Source organism: Archocentrus centrarchus, unplaced genomic scaffold, assembly GCF_007364275.1.
Source record: "Archocentrus centrarchus isolate MPI-CPG fArcCen1 unplaced genomic scaffold, fArcCen1 scaffold_36_ctg1, whole genome shotgun sequence".
Lineage (NCBI taxonomy): Eukaryota > Metazoa > Chordata > Actinopteri > Cichliformes > Cichlidae > Archocentrus > Archocentrus centrarchus.
This window is the reverse complement of record NW_022060263.1, coordinates 297,412-317,724: the sequence shown is the minus strand read 5'-3', so window position 1 is coordinate 317,724 and position 20,313 is coordinate 297,412. Positions and strand designations below refer to the sequence as shown.

Sequence of the window (20,313 nt, the reverse complement as noted above, 5' to 3'; positions counted from 1 at the left end):
TCTCACACACACACACACACACCCACACACACACACTCCCTGTCTCTCTCTCTCTCTCTCTCTCTCTCTCTCTCACACACACACACACACACACACACTCCCTGTCTCTCTCTCTCTCTCTCTCACACACACACACACACACACACACACACACACACACACACACACACACACACACTCCCTGTCTCTCTCTCTCTCTCTCTCTCTCTCTCCATCTCATTGGCTTTTTATTGTCTTTTTATACACAGAAAGTGGTATTTCAGATAGACAGCACTCTACTAACCTCCCAGCAGTGCTGAGTCTAACAAATTTTCTAGTGGAAACGTTTTATAATTTTTTTGGCAGTCAAACAACAATAATAAAAACATTCCTCCATCTAACCTTTTTTGGCAGAGGACCAGAATAAGAATTTATATGTACACTGCTCAAATAATTAGGAGCATGCCCCTGCACTGACATCATCAGGCATACAAACTGCTGAGTACCATTCTGAGTTGTAGCAATGAAATTACAGCAAAATGGGCTAGCCTGCTGCATCATTCTACACTTTCATTTTTGAGGTGTCTTTGAATTGGTTAAATAGGTTAATAATTTTTATTTCCATCAAAAAATGTGGCAACCTTCGATTTTAACCAGACCATATCAGTATAGATATTCAACATGTTTTTTTTTCATTTAGCTCTGTTGTGTTCTCAAAGTGTTCCTTTAGTTTCTTGAGCAGTATACATAATAGTGCATTAAAACCAAAATTTATGTGAGAACAAATAATATTTTATTATTTTATCCTTTAGCATCCAGTTTTAAAGAGATAAAACACTTACAATGTGTTTCCAAACACAGAAAAGAATCAGTCACAAGTTAGCAGCTCTAACCCACTAAAACATTGTATGGTGAAGTCCAAAGGATGATGTCTTCTATTTTATTTTCCTAGGAATGAAGAAGGAGGAGAACACTTGCGTAAGCGCTCGATGCATCTACCCTTTACATATGCAACAGGAGAAGCCCTGCTCTACCAGTCCAGTCATCCCATTGCAAGCTTTAGAGATGGAAGCTATGAAAAAAATGGTAGTAAATCTAAGAAGAGCCGATCTGACAAGCTGCTGACAGATGATCTGGACCCTGGTTCCCTGCTTGGGGCACTTATGAGTCAGGATGAGTCTGTGTATGTTTGCCAGCCAGCCATAGAGCCCAAATTGTCATTCCATGGCAGCTTTTTTGCAGAGCGAATGAGCTTCTCTGACGGCGAACCCTGCAGCTTGCGCAGGAGCTGGAATGAACCTACTAACAGTATGGTAGGTCAACGCATCACAGAGCCAGGTACCAGTTTTGACCCACTGCTGACTACTTTGGACTCACTCTCTTTGGAAGGCCAAGGGGTTATGGATGCAGAGGAGAGGGGTTACTCAAACAGTGAACTGTTTGGAGCTCTGGAGGGGCTTGGACTGAGTGCTGAGGACCTAGAATTGCTGCTGTTAGATGAGCGTATGATCAGAGTTGAGATGGACCCTGAGCATGTGCCTACTTTGGATGATCTATTGACAAATGATGAAATTCTGTCTTATATCTATGACTCAATAGAAGGAAGGACTGATTCCACAGAGCATGGAGGACAGGTGCCTCCTAGCACTACCCCAGAAACCTCCACGATAGTGTCATTGTCAGAAAATAACCCCACAACTGATACAAATGTGCAAATGCAGTTTCCTCACTCTAACACTCCACTAGTGGGGCATGCTCCCATTGTCCAGCTATCCCAGCAGATGCAACAGCATCTCAACATGCGAACAGGTAAAGTGGAGCATAACTGGGGCCAGCAGAGTGACCATTTGCCTAACAGGATAGTAAATGGAGAGCTGCTGGGGCAAAATCAGTCTATTCCCAATAGACAATGGACACCCCAAGACATTCTAGCCACTACAGGGATACAAGTGGAACAACTGACCACACAACAGATTCCTTTCAATGACAAGGCCTTAGTCTTAAATAGCGAGCTTCATCACCACTACCCTCAGCAGCAGCAGCAACCCAGGACCCAGAAGCAGCTCTCACAACAGTGCCATGTCACACAGAAGGCAGCAAACCTCAACGGACTGTGTGGCATCTCCAGCCCAGAGCATCCAGCGGACAAAACTCAATGGCAAAACAACAGTTTGAGTGAGAGTCTGGTCAGCAATGTCAGCCTTGACCAAAAACCTCTCACAAACACCTCACTCGACTCCTGCATAGATTATAACATGCCCAGTATGGACAATGTAGATTACACTATCAGTGGAAGTGGTTTGTTTGGGAAGAATGCAGAACAGCAGGGGGCTGAGTGCACAGTTTCATCTTTTCAGGGAATAAACCACAAATGCCACCCAGAGCAGATTCCAGTCACCTTGTTCCAAGTCATCTCTAGTCTATCGCAGTGCCCTCCTTCCAACACCTCTCTGGAGCAGATTTTAGGAGTGGGTAAGCCCTGCCAGCAGCTGGACCATTATGGCATGGTGACCACTGAGATTCCTCATGACCCCAGTCACAGTAAGGTGAGGTTGCTGAAAACTGGCATATTTTATGCTATTTTGGTGATCAATTTAACATTTAGTGGCAAACATTTGTTTGTTCTAGGTCTTCATGTATAGAAATTTCATCTTATAGCAAAAGTAATATTTTGAGGGTTGAGTAATTTGTAGCCATTACATGTCCCAGTAGCCAGTCTTGATAGCCAGGGATTGGTCCGCCAGGGCCACCGCCCTTGGCCACCACCCAACACACAATGTACCCGAGCCCTACAACACCTCCTGCGGGTGGTGGGCCTACAGGAGGCCCATATCTCCTCTTCAGGCTGTGCCCAGTCGGACACCACGAGCTAATGCCCCGCCATCAGACACTCTCCGTCAAGCTGCCTCCCCAGGCCTGGCTTTAGGGTGGGGCCCCGGTAACCCTATCCCAGCCAGGGTAAACAGTTCTCTCTCTTCAATAGAGATCTTTGGAATCACTCTTTGTTTGGCCCCTCACCCAGAGGGACAAGCCCCCGGGCAACATAGCTCCTGGGATCACTGGAACACACAAACCCCTCCACCACAATAAGGTGGCGATTCACAGAGGAGGCCACTCACAGAAAGTGACCGAATTTTCAGCGGTTTATGATTTTTTAATTTTATTTCTTGTTCCTGGTTCTTACTTAGCCATTTGCAAGTGACTAAGGCTTGTATGCACCCCATTAAGACCTACAGAGACCTGATAATCATAAGCATATAAGCTTCTCATATTGATAGATTACCTGGATCTACTGACAATCTCTGACACTCTGGAATTTGGCAAACTTGATACAATTCATGCATTTTTTATTTTGCAGGTTTCTCACTGACTCAATATGATATGTAGCTACCAGCGCCAATGTTTCAGTCTTTGACAAAATGACATTCAAAGCTTTTTCCCAGTTTCCCAATGATAATAATACTTCTTCTGTCAGATTGCTTTAAGTGTACGGATTTTCAGGACAGCACAATTTGTTAAAAGGTGTTCCATGCTTTTTTGCCTTTTATATGAACATGGGCTGGAATGTCCTGTCAGTATTGCTGCAGTTTGAAGTAAAATGCAGTTTGTGGCTAGGGTGTCCAAAACTCACCTGGCAGGGTCATCTTAATGGAATCTTGATGGAAGAGTATATGAAGACTGTTGTGAAGGTGAAGAGCGTGTCAGACAGGATCATTAGTTTGAAGCTAGAAATTGAAGGTGTAATTTTAAATGTTATTAGTGCATATGCCCCACAGATTGTTGGATGCAGTGGTAGAGTGTTCCCATGGGGAGAGAGTGGTGATTGGAGCAGACTTCACTGAATATGTAGGTGAAGAGAACAGAGGTGGTGAGGAAGTGTTGGGTAGGTATGATGTGAAAGAGGAACGTGGAAGAACAGATGGTAGTGTTTGTTTGTGAAATGTTTGAAAATGGCTATGGTGAATACATATTTCAAGAGAGAGTGTGCTGAGAAGATGAAAGTAGGTAAAGGAACTGATGAATGAAGAAAATGAGAGAGAGAGAACCAGGACAAATAGAGGAAAGTTGATGAACCAGGAAGAAGATTAATAAGGAGAAAGTGAGTGGTGGCCCAGATGACGTACCTGTGGAGGTATGGAGATGTCTAGGAGAGAGGGCAGAGGACTTTTGAACCAGATTGTTTGACACAGTCTTGGAGAGTGACAGGATGCCTGAGGAATGGAAAAGAAGTGTACTGGTTCAGATTTTCAAGAACAAGGGTGATGTGCAGAGCTGTAGTAACTACAGAGGATGAAGTTGATGAGCCATACACCATAAAGCCATACACCATATTTCCCGTAGCTTTGAGTTGTTGGAGCTGTTGAAGATAGGTTACAACAATATGGCTTCATGCCAAGAAAGAGCACTGCAGATGTGATGTTTATGTTGATGGAAAGCTGTAGAAAAGGTCAGCAGGAGTAGCACTGTTTCTTTGTGGATCTCGAGAAAACATATGATAGGGTGCCAAGAGGGGAAGTCTGGTAGTCCATAAGGAAGTCAGGAAGGGCAGAGAACTATATGTAGGCCATGAAGGACATATATGAGGACAGTGAGACAGTGTTGAGTTGACAGATGGGTTCCTGGTGGGGGTGGGATTACAGGGATCAGCTTTTAGCCCCTTCTTTTTATTTATTTGGGGGGGTGCGGTGCAGATGTTGTGGTATGAATAACATGCATGTATGCACTATGGGCCAAATAACATTGAGTGACATTGACCCAATCTGTATCAAATTTGACTAAATATGCAATGTTTAAAAAACATTCAAAACTTATGCTAACAATTTAAAGCAAAAATTCATTTTTGTGTACACAGCAAAATTGTAGTTTCTTATGTGTTTCTTTCATCTAAAAGAACTCTACAGTCTGCTACAGTCTTTTTTGTAAAGCAGGTGAATAGTTAGATATTAATGATATCCTCTGTCCTTTGCAGATGGAAAATGGCTACATCATGAACAGTACTTACCCAGGAGGTTGTGTCCTGCCCAACGGAAATGGATCTGTGCCTCCTACTATCCAGGTGCCCAGCCCTGAGACATTGGCTACCCTCCCAGACCCACCAACCACTGGCTTCTACCTCTGACCATCTGACCAGGGACAGTCGTGCAGCAAGACACTGTGAATGGCCAGAAACATACAATGACTGGACCAGCCTTATACATCTCGATACCACAACAAACACAGCTGAAGAAACGTAGGCCTACATGTTTGTTACTTCTATTTTTTGTTTCCTTTTATTTTGAGTTAACAATGTTATTTTGGAAGGAGGGGATCACTGACTTCTATTTCAAGTCATATTATCATATGAGTTCTTTGTTTACACTAATGCAGTTAAGAGCACTTAGTCAAGTTTATTTTAAGTAAATATGAATCATTTGAAGATAGGTTTTAAAAATCTGCATTCAGATACATAGTAAAACCAACATGTTCTCATCCCAGGACATCAAATACTGCTGTTCTGTCAGACACTGCTTGCTGTATAGGGATACATACAGGGTATTGCTTGGTATTGTTGCACTGGCATGGCATTATTAGACACAGGCACTGAGATAAGGCTCCTGTTTTCAAGAACAATTTACAAGTTAGCCATCCAGGAGTCTGTGGTTTTTGGCCCTTTTGTGAGTTCTGTTTTGCACTTTCACTCAGTAATTCCTTGTCTGTTAGTTTCATAATAATTATTTAATTCTTTGAATCTACAATATTTGAACAAAAGTATTGGGCCAAATCTCCTAATTTTTTAAATTCAGGTGTTTTTGGTCCCATTGTCACAGATATATAAAATCACCAAGCCATGAAGTCTACCTTTACAAACATTTATGAAAGAATGGGTCATTCTAAAGAGCTCACTGAATTTGAGCATGTCACTGTCACAGGATCCCACCGCTGTAACAAGTCAGTTGGTGAAATTTCTTCCATAATCAGCTGTAAGAGGTATTATTATGAAGCAGAAGCATTTAGCAACCATAGCAACTGACTTACTGAATTGGCAGACTACATACAGTTACAGTGCTCAGACACATGGTGTGTAAATGCTCTGCTGGCTTAATAACTATGAAGGCCCAAACCTTCTCTGACGTTAACATCAGCACAAAAACTGTGGCATGAGTTTGCATGGTTCCTGTAGGTGTAATGTGTAGGTGGCCCACTACTTTTTTCCATATACTGTATGTCATTAAAAAAAAAAAAGTCGGCTCCATCCATCTGTTTTCTGTCCCTTATCTGGATCTGGGTCGGATGGGTAGCAGTCTAAGCAGAAACACCCAAAGTGTTCCCAAGCCCGCCAAGAAATATAAATTCTGTAGTATTTTATGGGTCTGTCAAGGCCCCGGCTTCAACCATCACATGATCAAAAGTCAGAGATTAACCAATAAATATCACTTTGACTGACAGTAAAAAGCTGAAAGAAATTCTAATATTGTTTATTTCCCAAGCAAAAATACCAAACATTTGCTGATTAAAGCTTCTCAAATGCCATGTGTGCTACTTTTCTTCAGCTTAAATGGACAGAAGTAATTTGGATAGTCTGTATTTTGTTGTTCAAAATGAGACATTTGACAATTTGAAGGACTATTATTTTAGAGATTTTATAGATTACTTAATCAGTAACTGAATAAAAAGAAAAGTACAGAGTACATTGAGATAATACTATATTGTAAAATGCACAATCAGACAGGATTTGTATGTCTCAACTTTATGAATGTACAAAGAGCTAGAGAAGGAGGAGCTCTGGAAATAGTAGTATAGTAAACTTGAAGTATTGTAAACTATGGTAAATGCAGTTCTTTTCTAGTGTTTTTTTTTTTTCATCAGATCTTTCCTGACACGAATAAGGTTTGCTTTGCTTTGTATCTGAATGCAACACACAAACCGACCTTATCCCCAGCATGATTACAGGTCTTTGGTGGAGACAGTTATCAGTTTTGCTCATGCTACAAGAATGTAATTGTTGCGTGTTCATTGATTTCTTTGTTAAATGATTTTCAACTATGAGATTTATCCATATACATTTGAAAAGAGTATAAAAGATGAAGATTATTTCTAGAAATGTTCTGCACTTTATTTCAGGTACCCACTTAATTAATGCAGATTGGTAGTCAAGGACACTGAGGTTAGTGGAACAGCATAACTTCATTTATGATTTTTCTTTTCTTTTTTATTTTAAGTTTCTGACAATTTTATTTTGAGGTACACTTCAGGTGGTGGGTTAATGTCCTCACTAGCACAAACACGTCATGTTAGTGTAATCATTTTTATATTTCTCCACTTGAATTGTTTTTTCAATTGTTGATTATGTTGATATTAAATCTTGGACCTCTGAACAAGTCCTTCTTTTACATTTGGCCATTGCCAAGTTTTACTGACCTTAATAGAAGAAACCACTTTATTGTGTATTTTTCTGTTTTCATTCAGTTCCTTGTTGGAAGTCAATATGTAAGCCACTGTATTTTAAGAAAAACAAATGGTAATGCTTTGTCATCCTCTACCTAGGCAGTGGTTCCACTTATTCCCTACCTTTACACCATCCTCCCCACTCCCATTTGCCCCAAGGAATCAGTGACATCATTCAGGCTCTACAGTGGCTCTGCAGCGAATTAAAAAAGAATTCACTGTAAAACCAGACATCTTGGGAAATTATCTTGTTTGTTGACAAACCAAGTGAAAATGTGAAATACAGTCATGAAACATGGGTGATAACTTAAAGGAAAATTTGGACACCTGTGATGCGGGGATCTGGTGGCTCTGTTCTGTTATTGGGGGGGGCTTTTTTTTCAAGAACGGTTTGGTTTGGCTTTTGCCCCTTGGTAGGTTCTCCCAAGGCAATGCTCGGTGAGAGGTGGTACCTTCGGGCCGGGCAGTGGGTCCTAACTGTTGTCTGAGCTTATGTGCCAAATGACAACTCAAGTCAAATTCTTGGAGTTGCTGGGCGGGGTGCTTGAGGCTGCTCCATCCAGTGACTCTGTCATCCTACTGGGAGACTTCAATGCTCACGTGGGCAACAACGGTGCCCATGTATCATCTTGGAGAGGCAAGATTGGACAGATCTGGCACGCTTAAACGTATAGTGAGGGTGCACTTGGAACATCTGGCAGAGACCCCAGTCCATTAGATCTTCAACAGTATTCCAAGGGAAGCTGAGGACACTGAGTCCGGATGTACCATGTTCCTCACCTCCATTGTTGAGGATGCTGCACAGAGCTATGGCTGCAAGGTTATTGGTACCTGTCGTAGTGGTAATCCCTGAACCAGATGGTGGGCACCGGAGGTGAAGCGGGTTTATAAGCGGAAGAAGCAGGTTTAAAAGCTTAAGGAGCCCTATCAAATTTTGCCAGCCTGTGGTGTTGGCTGAGACAAAAACCTGTGTGTGGGAGGAGTTCAGTGAGGCCATGGAAAAAGATTTTTGGACAGCTTTGAAACAATTCTGCAAACTGTCAGGCAACTCAGGAGAGGAAAACAGTGCTCTACTCACATGGTGTATAGTGTGGGTGGGACTCTGCTGACTTCAACTGAGGATGTAGTCAGGCATTGAAAGGAATACTTCAAGGACCTCCTTAATCTCACTGGCATGCCTTTCGTAGTGAAAGCAGAATCTGGGGACGAGGGGGACGACTCACCCATTACTAAGGGTGAGGTCACTCAGGTGGTTAAACACCTCAGTGACCACCTCCTTGGTGCCAGGGCCCATGGTGTGGACGAGATTTACTTTGAGTTCCTGAAGGCTTTGGATGTTGTAGGGCTATCTTGATTGACATGCCTCTGCAACGTCATGTGGAGATCTGGGGCGGTACCACTGCATTGGCAGGCCAGGGTGGTGGTCCCCATCTTCAAGAACCGGAGGGTGAGCTCCAACTGTCGGGAAATAACACTCCACAGCCTCCTCGGGAAGGTCAATGCCAGGGTGCTGAAAAGGAGGGTCTGTCTGTTAGTCAAACCTCTGATACAAGAGGAGCAATGTGATTTTCTTCATGTTTGCAGAATGCTGGATCGATTCTTTATCCTCTCTGGACCAGTGTGCTTGGGAGTTTGCCCATCCAGTCTACATGTGTTTTGTGAACTCGGAGAAGATTTGCCCTCATCCCTCCGGGTATCCCGTGGGAAGTGCTGCAGCACTATGGGGTGTCTGGCCCATTGTTGTGTGCCATTCAGTCCCTGTACTACAGCAGTAAGAGCTTGGTCCATGTTGCCGGCAATAAGTCAGACTCATTTCCTGTGGGTGTTGGACTACACCAGGGCTGCCCTTTGTCACTGATTCTGTTCATAGTATTTTGGACAGAATTTCTAGATGTAGCCAAGTGGCGGAAGGCTTCCACTTTGGTGGTCTCACAATCTCATCTCTGCTTTTTGCGGATGATGTGGTCCTTTTTGCCTTCATCAGGTGGTGGCCTCCAGCTCACACAAATGGTTCACAGTCGATTAGTGGCTGGTATGAGAATTACTACCTGTAAGTCTGAGGCCATGGGCCTCAGCTGGAAAAGGGTGGAGTGCCCACTTTGACTCAGGGACGCGTTGCTACCCCAACTGGAGGAGTTTAAGTATGTCGGGGTCTTGCTCATGAGTGATGGGAGATGGGAGCGGGAGATTGGTAGATGGATTGGGGTTGCGTCTGCAGTGATATGGAAGGTGTTGATTTACTGGTCAGTCTACATCCCTTCCCTCACCTACGGGCACAAGATCTGGGTAGTGACAGAACGAGATTGTGATGCAAGCAGTGGAACTGAGCTTCCTCTGAAGGATAGCTGTCCTTTCCCTTAGAGAAAGGGTGAGGAATGCAGTCAGGGGCTCAAAGTAGAGCCGTTACTCCTCCACACTGAAAGGAGCCAGTTGAGGTGGCTCAGGCATCTGACTAGGATGCCTCCTGGGCAAATCTTGGGTGCCGCAGGTATATGATGCTGACATCGGAGTAAAGAAAGGCAATGGATAGTCCAGACAAATAGGTTGACCGTGCATTAAATTAGACATATTTTACACCTAGATAAACATAAATGGATTAAATGTGTCATTTATATTTAAAAAATAATAGTAATCCATGTACATGGAGTGTATGTTGTATGGCGTGTTTGTTACAGTTATATTCAAACAATTTCAGAAATAATTAAGTTGACAAATTAAATGTCCTTGTATTAAATGAAACAAAGAAACATGAAATTGCTATATTTAGTGCAAGAATGTGAACAATATTTCTGTAAGAGACGGTTGACTGGACCACTTATAAAACAACATCATCGTACTCTACAGTGTTTTTGTTGTCATATTTTGTTTGTGTTTTCTTGACGTATTACAAAGAGTTTTGACTGTGGAGATAACATCAGTGTTCCAACCATGTTTGTTGGTATTTACATATATTATAGTGAAGAGGCAAGGACTTAGATGGTGACCCAGGAGAAAACAAACAAACAAACAAACAAAAAAGACATAAGAAATAAGTAGAAGAATACAGCTAAGCTATTGGCAGAACTATTATGGTTGTAGATGTTCATTTGTTTTTACTGGGTGGGCAAATGCTGTTCATCAGTAAAGGTGTATTTGTGTGTGTTTATGTGAAAACCTGTGTGAAACAAAAATGTAAGTGTTCCTATAGCGAGGGAAAAAAACAGAAGAGAAATATGACAGACTGGCCTACTAAGTCACTATGAGCCCATCAAGTCAGTGTCCACCAAATCAATACAGAGTAGTTCTGAGTGATCACCTTTATCTTTTTTGGCCACAGTGGTATTTACCCACAGTAAAGAGACAGGAAATGTGGGGAAAACACTCAGGCAAGCCGGCGACAGGCTAGGACGCGCGCCTGTGCCGCCAGCGCCGCAATGTGGCTATGCATGTGGTCGCCAGCTTCACCACTAAGCCACCTGGGTACCCAATAACCTTTATCTTATGAAGAAATTTTTCTAATTGGAAGTGCTCTCTTCCTGATCACTTCCTGGATGCCTCAATTCATTGAATGGCTTAATAACTATTTAAAGTCTATCATATTTTAATGATAGTGGTGTCACACACTCTTTAACAAGTAAGTCCAAAATCTAGAGTTCCAGAGATTTTTAGAATTGATTCCAGAAGCTGATCTGGCAGCACAAGGTAGCCCAAAACTAAGACACTGTAGATATGATTGTCCTTTAATTTGTCACTCAGTATTTCCCCAAAGTGTTCACCTTTTCCATTTAAATGGTAGAAAATGATGCCACACGAGGTCAGTAATTTCAGGTCTACACAGGATCTAATATCAATTACTGAAGGGTAAACAATGAAAAACCAAATGAGTATTTAAAAAGAGATCTTTAGTAGGACACACTTTTGAATGTTTCTTGTACATAGTGAAATGACTGGAAAATGAAAATAAGAATTACTTCCTCAAGAAAAGATGCTGAAAAGAGATTTCCATTGTTTTATTCAAATAATGTCATTATTGATAGTTACTATTATTGTTATATGTTCTATGTTGAGATGTAATCACGTGGACATCATCTGAAAAGACTTTTGTTTCTTTACCTTGCTTTTTTTCTACAGCAAAAATGTTTGCTATATTTAATATAATTGATGTGACTTAATAACAGTGTGAAAAAAGATGTGTATTTAAATTCAAACAAATGTTGACAAATACAGGTATGTACAGAGTTTCATGTCAAGTCACTTGTTTCCAGCACTATTTTTAAACTATTCAGCAACCCATTTGCTGATTTTTTTTCTGGTTTTATTTTTTATTGTAAATAATATTTTCATCACAAAGCACGATACTCTGTGACAGACTGAAAATGGTGCCATACTACTGAGACTTGTTACGTAGGCTCTAATGTTGGAAAGTTTAGTTTTGTCTTTTACTTACCCACAGTAACTTTAACATTACCAAGACAAGGTGTACTGTAGATGTTGTATATTTGAAATGTTCCCTTTGACTGCTTGTAACAGATGCATTTTCTTCCTTTAAAATAAAGGATTTCTGCAATCACAGTGACAAACACAAACATTTTACAGGCATATAACTATGTCTTTTAGTCCTCCAGTTTTGTATTCACATGAACTGTAAACAGCAAGGCTGTCTAACAACAGTCACTGAATCCTTACTGTGGGCCCCTAACATGCTCCACAGTAAAGATGTATCCATACCAGCAAGATGCTCTATGTATCAATACTACATAAAATTTGAGAAGTCTGTATAATTACAGTGAACAAAGCCATCACCATGATTTAGCCAAGACTTGACAAAGGTACTCCAGCCAAGTGACAACCTCCATGTCAGAAAAATGAGGTCCAAAAATTGTAGTTCTTCAAATGGCCACTTGAGAATTCAGTTTTCAGAATTCAATTTTTTCTATATAGTCCCAAATCACAACAAACAGTCACCTCAAGGCCCTTTACATTGTAAGGTAAAGACCCTTAATTACAGAGAAAACCCAACAGTCAAAACAACCCCCTATGAGCAGCACTTGGCACCAGTGGGAAGGAAAAACTCCCTTTAAACAGGAAGAAACCTCCAGCAGAACCAGGCTCAGGGAGGGGCAGTCATCTGCTGCGAGCAGTTGCTGCTGAGGGGAGAGAAACAGGACAAAAGACATGCTGTGCAAGAAAGCCAGAGATTAATAATAACTAATGATTAAATGCAGAGTGGGGTATAAACAGAGTGAAAAGAGGTGAATGAAAAGAAACACACTCAGTACACAAATATAGTGTATGGATGCAGATTGCTTATTTCACCTGCTACCTGCAGATGAAACCTTAGTACAACACCCTCTCATCCAAATATCCAATAATCTTTTGCAAAAAAAAACAAAAAAAAAAACCTAACATTGTAGCAGCCAAAATGCTAACAATGAGGTTTCAAAAACCAATCAGTGGCATCCTGGTGGCTTTGTCCATTTTTTTTAAATACAGTATATGGCTTAATTTTTTATTTATTCATTCTGGCCTTTACTTTCATGTTGAAGGAGTACTGACAAAAACTCCACTGTTGAAGGAACAGGTGAATTAAAAAAACAAAAAAAACAAAAAAAAACCAGGGTCTGGCTTTTCCATGGCTCCAGGAGGAGAACTGGGAGTGATTTGCAAGGTTGCGTTGAGTAGCACTGCGGCTCATCAGCGTCTGCTGGGACCTGGTCCATCCCACACATGGTGTGTCAAATCACATACTTACATTCAGCTGTTTTTAAAATAATTTTTGTATTAAAATTTGCTATACATAATGGAATGTGAAGTCGTCTTCCTTAGCTCACTACTGCTGCCATTGTCATGAAGCTAGAACAACGACAGTCATGAAACGATTACTTTCTAGTAAAGGTAAAAATGTAGAGATAAAGATTTTCACATATGTGTTTTAACGTACAGTCAAGGTCAGAAATGTACACACACTTCTCATGAGCATGAACGTCATGGTAATCTGGGGCTTTTAATTCCTCTGAAGTGTTATTTTTCCAGGGTGAAATGCTTGTACAGCAGATGTCCTTAATGACTTTAAAAAGCAAGAATTGGGTGCACAAGAATTTATTTTGAGTTTTCTTTAATCCACACAGGGTCAAAAGTATACATACATGCTCAAATACACTTAATTAAATCTTTTAATGAATGTGCTGAAGGTTCTACAGTTCTTACCTTGACAAGATCAAGGCTTATTAACTTTTTGTTAGTGGTCATGATTGACTGCAACTGTTAACTTCTCTTTGCCACACTTTGCCACACCAAAAAAAACATTTGTTTGACAGGACTCATTGGACTGACCAATACTCAGTACAATGGGAAAGTCCAAGGAACTCAGTGAAGCTATAAGGAGAATTGCAGGTTTACACAAGTTGGGAAGGTCTCTTGGAGCCGTTTCTAAACAACTGCAGATTCCAAGATCATCAGTTCAAACAAGTGTACGTAAGTACAAGTTATTCTGATGTATCACCACTTTGTTAAGGTCTGGAAGAAGATCCATACTGTCACTCTCAAAGTAGAGGAAATTTGAATGGGATATTCAGAAAGAACCCAGGAACCACCGAGGCCTAAGCCTGCCATGAGCTAGAAACTTCTGGAACATCAGTGTCACGGTCCACAGTGAAGTAAGCTTTACATCACCATGGACCAAGAGAGCGCCCACCAAGAAAGAAGCACCTGTTCCAAAATCGACGCTGTCATGCTTGTCTGAAATTAGGAGCTACCCACATGGACGAGCCAAATGCTTTCTGGAGAAAAGCTTTATGGTCAGATGCCAAAGATTAAGCTATTTGGCCATAATGACAAGAAATGTGTTTGAAGGAATAAAGGTTAGACCAGGGCTATTCAATTAGCGGCCCGGGGGCCACATCCGGCCCGCGGACGCCGTTTGACTGGCCCACACCCCGACTGACCCAACCTAAGCCGCAAAAACGCATTTAAATGATATTTGCTGTGACAGTTTTAAAAATTCCCACCCTTCCTCTTCTACTTGAACACACCGAACGTATCGCAGCAACGCCAGACCAGAATACTCACTCCAAGTATGACAACCACAAAAAGATGTCACTGACAGGTCAGAAATGTAAAATTTACAATGAAAATCGTCGTTTTAGAAGAAGCTTTCATTTTACAGTTATTAAATGTTCACTTGGTGCAATTTCTTTTGTTGAAATATTTAATGCATTGCCTCAGTTGGCCTTCATAGTTCAAGAAATGCACTTCTGAAAATACATCTAAAATGTTAAAGAAGACTTTACTGTTGCAAAAAGTTGTTCCACATTATTTTTTTTTATTAAACATGTGTGGTGAATAAATGCCTGGTTAAAATATTCTGGTCAAGGTTTGGAATGAAAAAAATTGCAATGCACTTGAAATTTGATCACTGATAAATGATGCAGTATAAAGCCTTTATTATGAATTCCTTTATTCATTTTTAAGATTTAGTTCAGATGGTAGCATATTTAGAGTTAAGTCTCAAGAAATAATATAAGTAGAGGTCTTCGGCCCAGTGTCATCTCAAAATTTTCAAATCTGGCCTAGAAGAAAAAGTAATTGAATAGGCCTGGGTTAGACTTTCAAACCTAAGAACACTGTATCAGCTGTCCAGCATGGTGGTGGAAGCATCATGGTCTGGGGCTATTTTGCTGCCAATGTTACTGTTACATTGTATAAAGTGGATGGAATAATGAAGAAGGAATAGACTAGAATAGAATAGAATAGAATAGAATAGAATGCCTTTATTGTCATTATACAGGATGTACAATGAGATTGGAGGGCCACTCCTGTTCAGTGCCATGTAACAGAAAATCAAACTCTCTAAAATGAAAATAAAAATATTATAATCTAGTATAATCAATATGATCAAGAGATATACAGAAAATAAACAATGTGTAAAATATACAAAAAATAGAATGTATAAAAATATATACACACATACCTACATTGGTGCATCTGTACATTGTAAGAAAGTAAATGCGTGTATACATATAATAATGAAGATGATGAATATTGCACTTGGTGAATGAATATTGCACTAGTGAATGAATACTGGATATTACACAATATAGGAGTGATAGATATTGTTCAGTATGAATAATATAATATTGCACAGAGATGTGGGTGTTGCACAGTTACGGTGGGTGAGTGTGTGAGTTCAGGGTGGTGATTGCTCTGGCGAAGAAACTATTCTTGAGTCTGTTTGTTCTGGCTTTGATGCACCTGTAGCGCCTGCCAGAGGGCAGCAGGTCAAACAGGTCAAAGCCAGGGTGTGAGCTGTCCTTGATGATGTTCCTGGCTCTGCTGATGCAGCGGGAGGTGTAGATGTCCATCAGGGAGGGGAGAGGGCAGCCAACGATTCTTTGTGCTGTCTTGACTACCCTCTGAAGCCTGACCCTGTCTGCCTCAGTGCAGCTGCCGTACCATACTGTGATACAGTACGTCAGCAGGCTCTCAATGGATGAGTGGTAGAAGGTCAGCAGCAGGTCTGAGTCCAAGTTGTTCTTCCTGAGGACCCTCAGGAAGTGAAGTCGCTGCTGAGCCTTCTTGATAACAGCTGTGATGTTATCTGACCAAGAGAGATCAGCAGAGATGAGGACACCGAGAAACCTGAAGGTGTGGACCCTCTCCACACGCTCGCCGTTGATGTAGAGGGGAGCTGGGTCAGTCCTGTGCTTCCTGAAGTCCATGATGATCTCTGTGGTTTTCATGGTGTTCAGTACCAGGTTGTTCTCTGAACACCAGGCTGTCAACTTCAGGACCTCCTCTCTGTAAGCTGCCTCATCTCCCTTTGAGATGAGTCCGACCACTGTGGTGTCGTCAGCAAATTTGACGATGAGGTTGTTATTGTGGGCCGGACTGCAGTCATGGGTGTAGAGGCAGTACAGGAGGGGGCTCAGCACACAGCCCTGTGGGGAGCCAGTGCTCAGTGTGCGGGTGGAGGAGAGATGGGGGCCAAGTCTCACAGTCTGGGGCCGGTTGGTTAAGAAGTCCTTGATCCAGGAACATGTGAGAGGGGGGAGGCCCAGGGTGTGCAGTTTGGTGGTGAGAATATCCGGGATGATTGTATTGAACGCTGAGCTGTAATCCACAAAGAGCATGCGAGCGTAGCTCTGCTGCTGCTCCAAGTGGCTCAACACAGAGTGGAGAGCTACAGCGATGGCGTCCTCTGTGGATCTGTCTGCACGATATGCAAACTGATGGGTGTCGAAAGTGGGGGGCAGATGGTCTTTGATGTGCTGGAGAACCAGCCTCTCAAAGCACTTCATGATTACCGGTGTGAGGGCCACAGGGCGGTAATCATTTAGGCTGGTGACAGATGACCTTTTGGGCACGGGGATGATCGTGGCTGTTTTTAGGCAGGGGGGGATGACTGCTTGGGCCAGGGAGAGGTTGAAAATCCTGGTGAGAATCAGGGTGAGCTGGTGGGCACACGCTCTGATCACCTTGCCAGGTACTCCGTCTGGTCCGGCAGCCTTCCTGGGGTTCACTGCCAGGAGCACGCGCCGTACCTCATGCTCCTGGACAGTGAGTGGGGTGCAGCCTGGTGGGGGGGGGGGGGGGGCAGGACTGGAGCAGATGGGTGGTCCTGAGGTGTCTCAAAGCGAGCAAAGAAACAGTTAAGTTCTTCTGCTAGTGACACACTCAGGTCTCCTGCAGTCACATCACAGCCTCTGAAGTTTGTGATGTTCTGAATGCCCTGCCACACCTCCCGTGTGTTATTGCTGGACAGATGTGACTCTATTTTCCTCCTGTAGTCCGTTTTGGCTTTTTTAATTCCTCTTTTCAGGTCAGCTTTTCAGGAGGACTGCCTCCAAAAAAATCTGACACAATTGGGTGTTCAAACAGGACAATGATCCCAAACACATATCAAAATTGGTTTTGGAATAGATAAAGCAGGCTAACATCAAACATCTGGAATGGCCTTCCCAAAGCTCCGACCTCAACCGTATTGAGAATTTGTGGACTATGCTTAAAAGATGGGTCTATGCTAAGAAACAAAACCAATTAAATTAACTCTACCAATTCTGAATACATTCTGAATTCAGAATGATGCCAGAAGCCATTTAATGTCTACCAAAAGTGTCTGGTCAAAGTGCAACTTGCTAAGGAACATTAACCAAATTAGTGGGGGTGTATGTACATATTTACACCTGTAAATATGTACATACACTTTTGCCCCAGTGCAGTGCTTCTACCCTTGAAAAGTCTTCAAATATTTTTGAGAAAAATTTTTTGGTTTGGTCTCTGTTTAACAGAACTTATACAGCAGGGGTGCCCAAATCCGGCCCCACCCCCTTCTGGTACGCGAGTTGATGTCAAAAATAACATACAATTTGGCCCTTTAAGTTACTTTTTTGACATTTTGCTTAACCCACATAATTTGAGGTGAAGGCGAAATGTCCAAAACGGAACTTAAAGGGCCAAATTGTATGTTATTTTTGACATCAATTCGCAGACCGGAAGAAGGGGCCCGCGGGCCAAGTTTGGGCACCCCTGACTTACAGTGTCGTGGTGGCAATGTAAGTCACTTGGAGACTATGGTTTGTGTCCTATTTCACACATGTTTTGTTTATTCAGTAGTTGAGCATCACATCTACTTAGTTGGGTGTAAGCCATCCATCCATCCATCCATCCATTCATCCATCCATCCATCCATCCATCCATCCATCCATTCATTCATTCATTTATTTATTTTCTGCTGCTTATCCAGGACTGAGCTGCAGAGACTAAGCAGAGAAGCCCAGAGCTCCCTCTCCCCAGCCAGCTGCTCCAGCTCATCTGCAGGGGACAGAAAGAGATTCCCATTCCAATTGAGAGACGGAATCTTTTAAGTGTGTTCTGGTCCTACCCCATGGCCTCCTCTTGGTAGGACAGCTCACCTAGGAGGCACCCAGGAGGTATCCTAGTCAGATGCCCAAACCACCTGAAATGACTCCTTTCAATGTGGAGGAGTAGTTGATCTACTGAGTGCCTCCTAAATGACTGAACTTCTCACCCTATTTCTAAGAGAAAAGCCAGCCACCCTTCAGATTTCCACTGCTTGTGATCTTTCAGTCACAGCCCAGAGCTTAAAACAATAGTTTAGGGTAGAGATGTAGATCAACCAGGAAATCAACAGCTTTACTAAGGACACCAAGGAGAAAGTCTTCTGCACTTGCTTGCTTCTTCTTCTTTTGAAAAGAGGTGGGTGAAAAAGAAATACTCAGTACATCATGGGAGGCCCCCAGCAGCCTAGACCTATTGCAGCATAATTAAGGGAGGGTTCAGCATCTCCTGATCCAGCCCAAATAATAAGCTTTATATAAAAAAGGAAATCTTAATCTTAAAAATAGAGAGGGTGTCTGTCTCCTGAATCCAAGCTGGGAGCTGGTTCCACAGAAGAGGGGCCTGAAAGCTGAAGGCTCTGCCTCCCATTCTACTCTTAAGTATCCGAGGAACCACAAGTAAGCCAGCAGTCTGAGAGCGAAGTGCTCTGTTGGGGTGATATGGTACTATGAGGTCTGTAAGATAAGATAAGATGATTATTCAAGATCTTGTATGTGAAAAGGAGGATTTTAATTCAATTCTGGATTTAACAGGGAGCCAATGAAATCTTAAGAGAAGCCAAATGGGATAAATCTGCTCTCTCTTTCTAGTCCCTGTCAGTACTCTAGCTGCAGCATTTTGGATCAGCTGAAGGCTTTTCAGGGAGCTTTTAGGACAGCCTGATAATAATGATTTGTAATAATCCTGCCTAATAGTTAATAAATGCATGAAGTAGTTTTTCAGCATCACTCTGAGAAAGGATTTTTCTAATTTTAGAGATATTACACAAATGCAAGAAAGCAGTCCTGCATATTTGTTAGCCTGGCTACAGCACTGAAAAGAAACCCAGAGTTGTTTTTAATTCCTTCAGTCAGTGATGAATAGTATGATGTCCTAGCTTTTTTTTTTTTTAATAAAACAACAAACTCTTTTTTCAGGCAAAATGAACACCTTCTGAATTAGTGAGATGCTATTTCGTCTCCAGCCTCCTGGTTATCTGCTTTAAGCACCACATTTGTGAGTTATAGCAGGGAATCAGGCACTTCTGATTTGAAGCTTTCTTTTTCAGAGGAACAACAGGATCCAGTCGTACGCAGTGAGGATGCAAAACTATTAACGAGATAATCGATCTCTGTGGGAGCAGCGTTTAGGTAGCTGCTCTGCACTGTGTTGGCACATGGCATTGAAAATAACAGTGGAGGAAATAAACCCTTGAACTTAGTTACAGCACTTTCAGAAAGACTTCTACTGTAATGAAATTTATTCCCCACTGCTGTGTAATCCAAATTTGTAAATTTAAATTAAGATTACTTAAGAAATGATCAGACAAAAGAGGATTTTCAGGGCATACTGTTAAATGTTCAGTTTCTATGCCACAGGTCAGAACAAGAGCCAGAGTGTGAGTAAAGCTGTGAGTGGGCTCAAGTCATACAGAAAACAATCAGTTCAAGTTATTGCTGCTAAAGGTGGTTTTACAGGCTACAGAGTCGTGGAACATACTTCAGTTTTGACACACTGCTTCCATTTTGGCGTAGTTTTTGTTAAATAAATGGCACGGAATAATATATCAGGTGGTTTTCTTCATCTGAGGTTGTTTTAACCTAATTTTAAGGACTAAATTTGATGTACTTTTTACCATGGCTGTATATACAGTGCTGTGAAAACACATTTGCCCTTTTCCTGATTTCCTTTTTTTGTCTTTTTGTCTTTTACTTATTTGTCACACTTACATGTTTCAGATTATCAAACATTTTTTTAAATTCCTCTGCTGAGATGTGAAAGACTCATTGCTAGTTCAAATACTAGACTGCAGTTCTTGCTGTCAAGACTACAACCAGTTATTAGAGTTTGAGGCAATTGCTTTTTCACATAGCA

The 20,313-nt window shown here is 41.8% G+C and overlaps 1 protein-coding gene across 1 annotated transcript in view; it reads left to right on the top strand.

Annotated features, from left to right (window-relative positions):
• The window catches only part of LOC115776662 (aryl hydrocarbon receptor-like), a 61,951-nt gene extending 49,996 nt beyond the window's left edge, over positions 1-11,955 (top strand). The window contains exons 10-11 of the mRNA XM_030724384.1: positions 932-2,525; positions 4,949-11,955. Of these exons, the coding sequence (XP_030580244.1) occupies positions 932-2,525; positions 4,949-5,098 (1,744 nt within the window). The 3' untranslated portion in view covers positions 5,099-11,955. The remainder of the gene's footprint in view (positions 1-931; positions 2,526-4,948) is intronic.
• Positions 11,956-20,313: the final 8,358 nt, after the last annotated feature.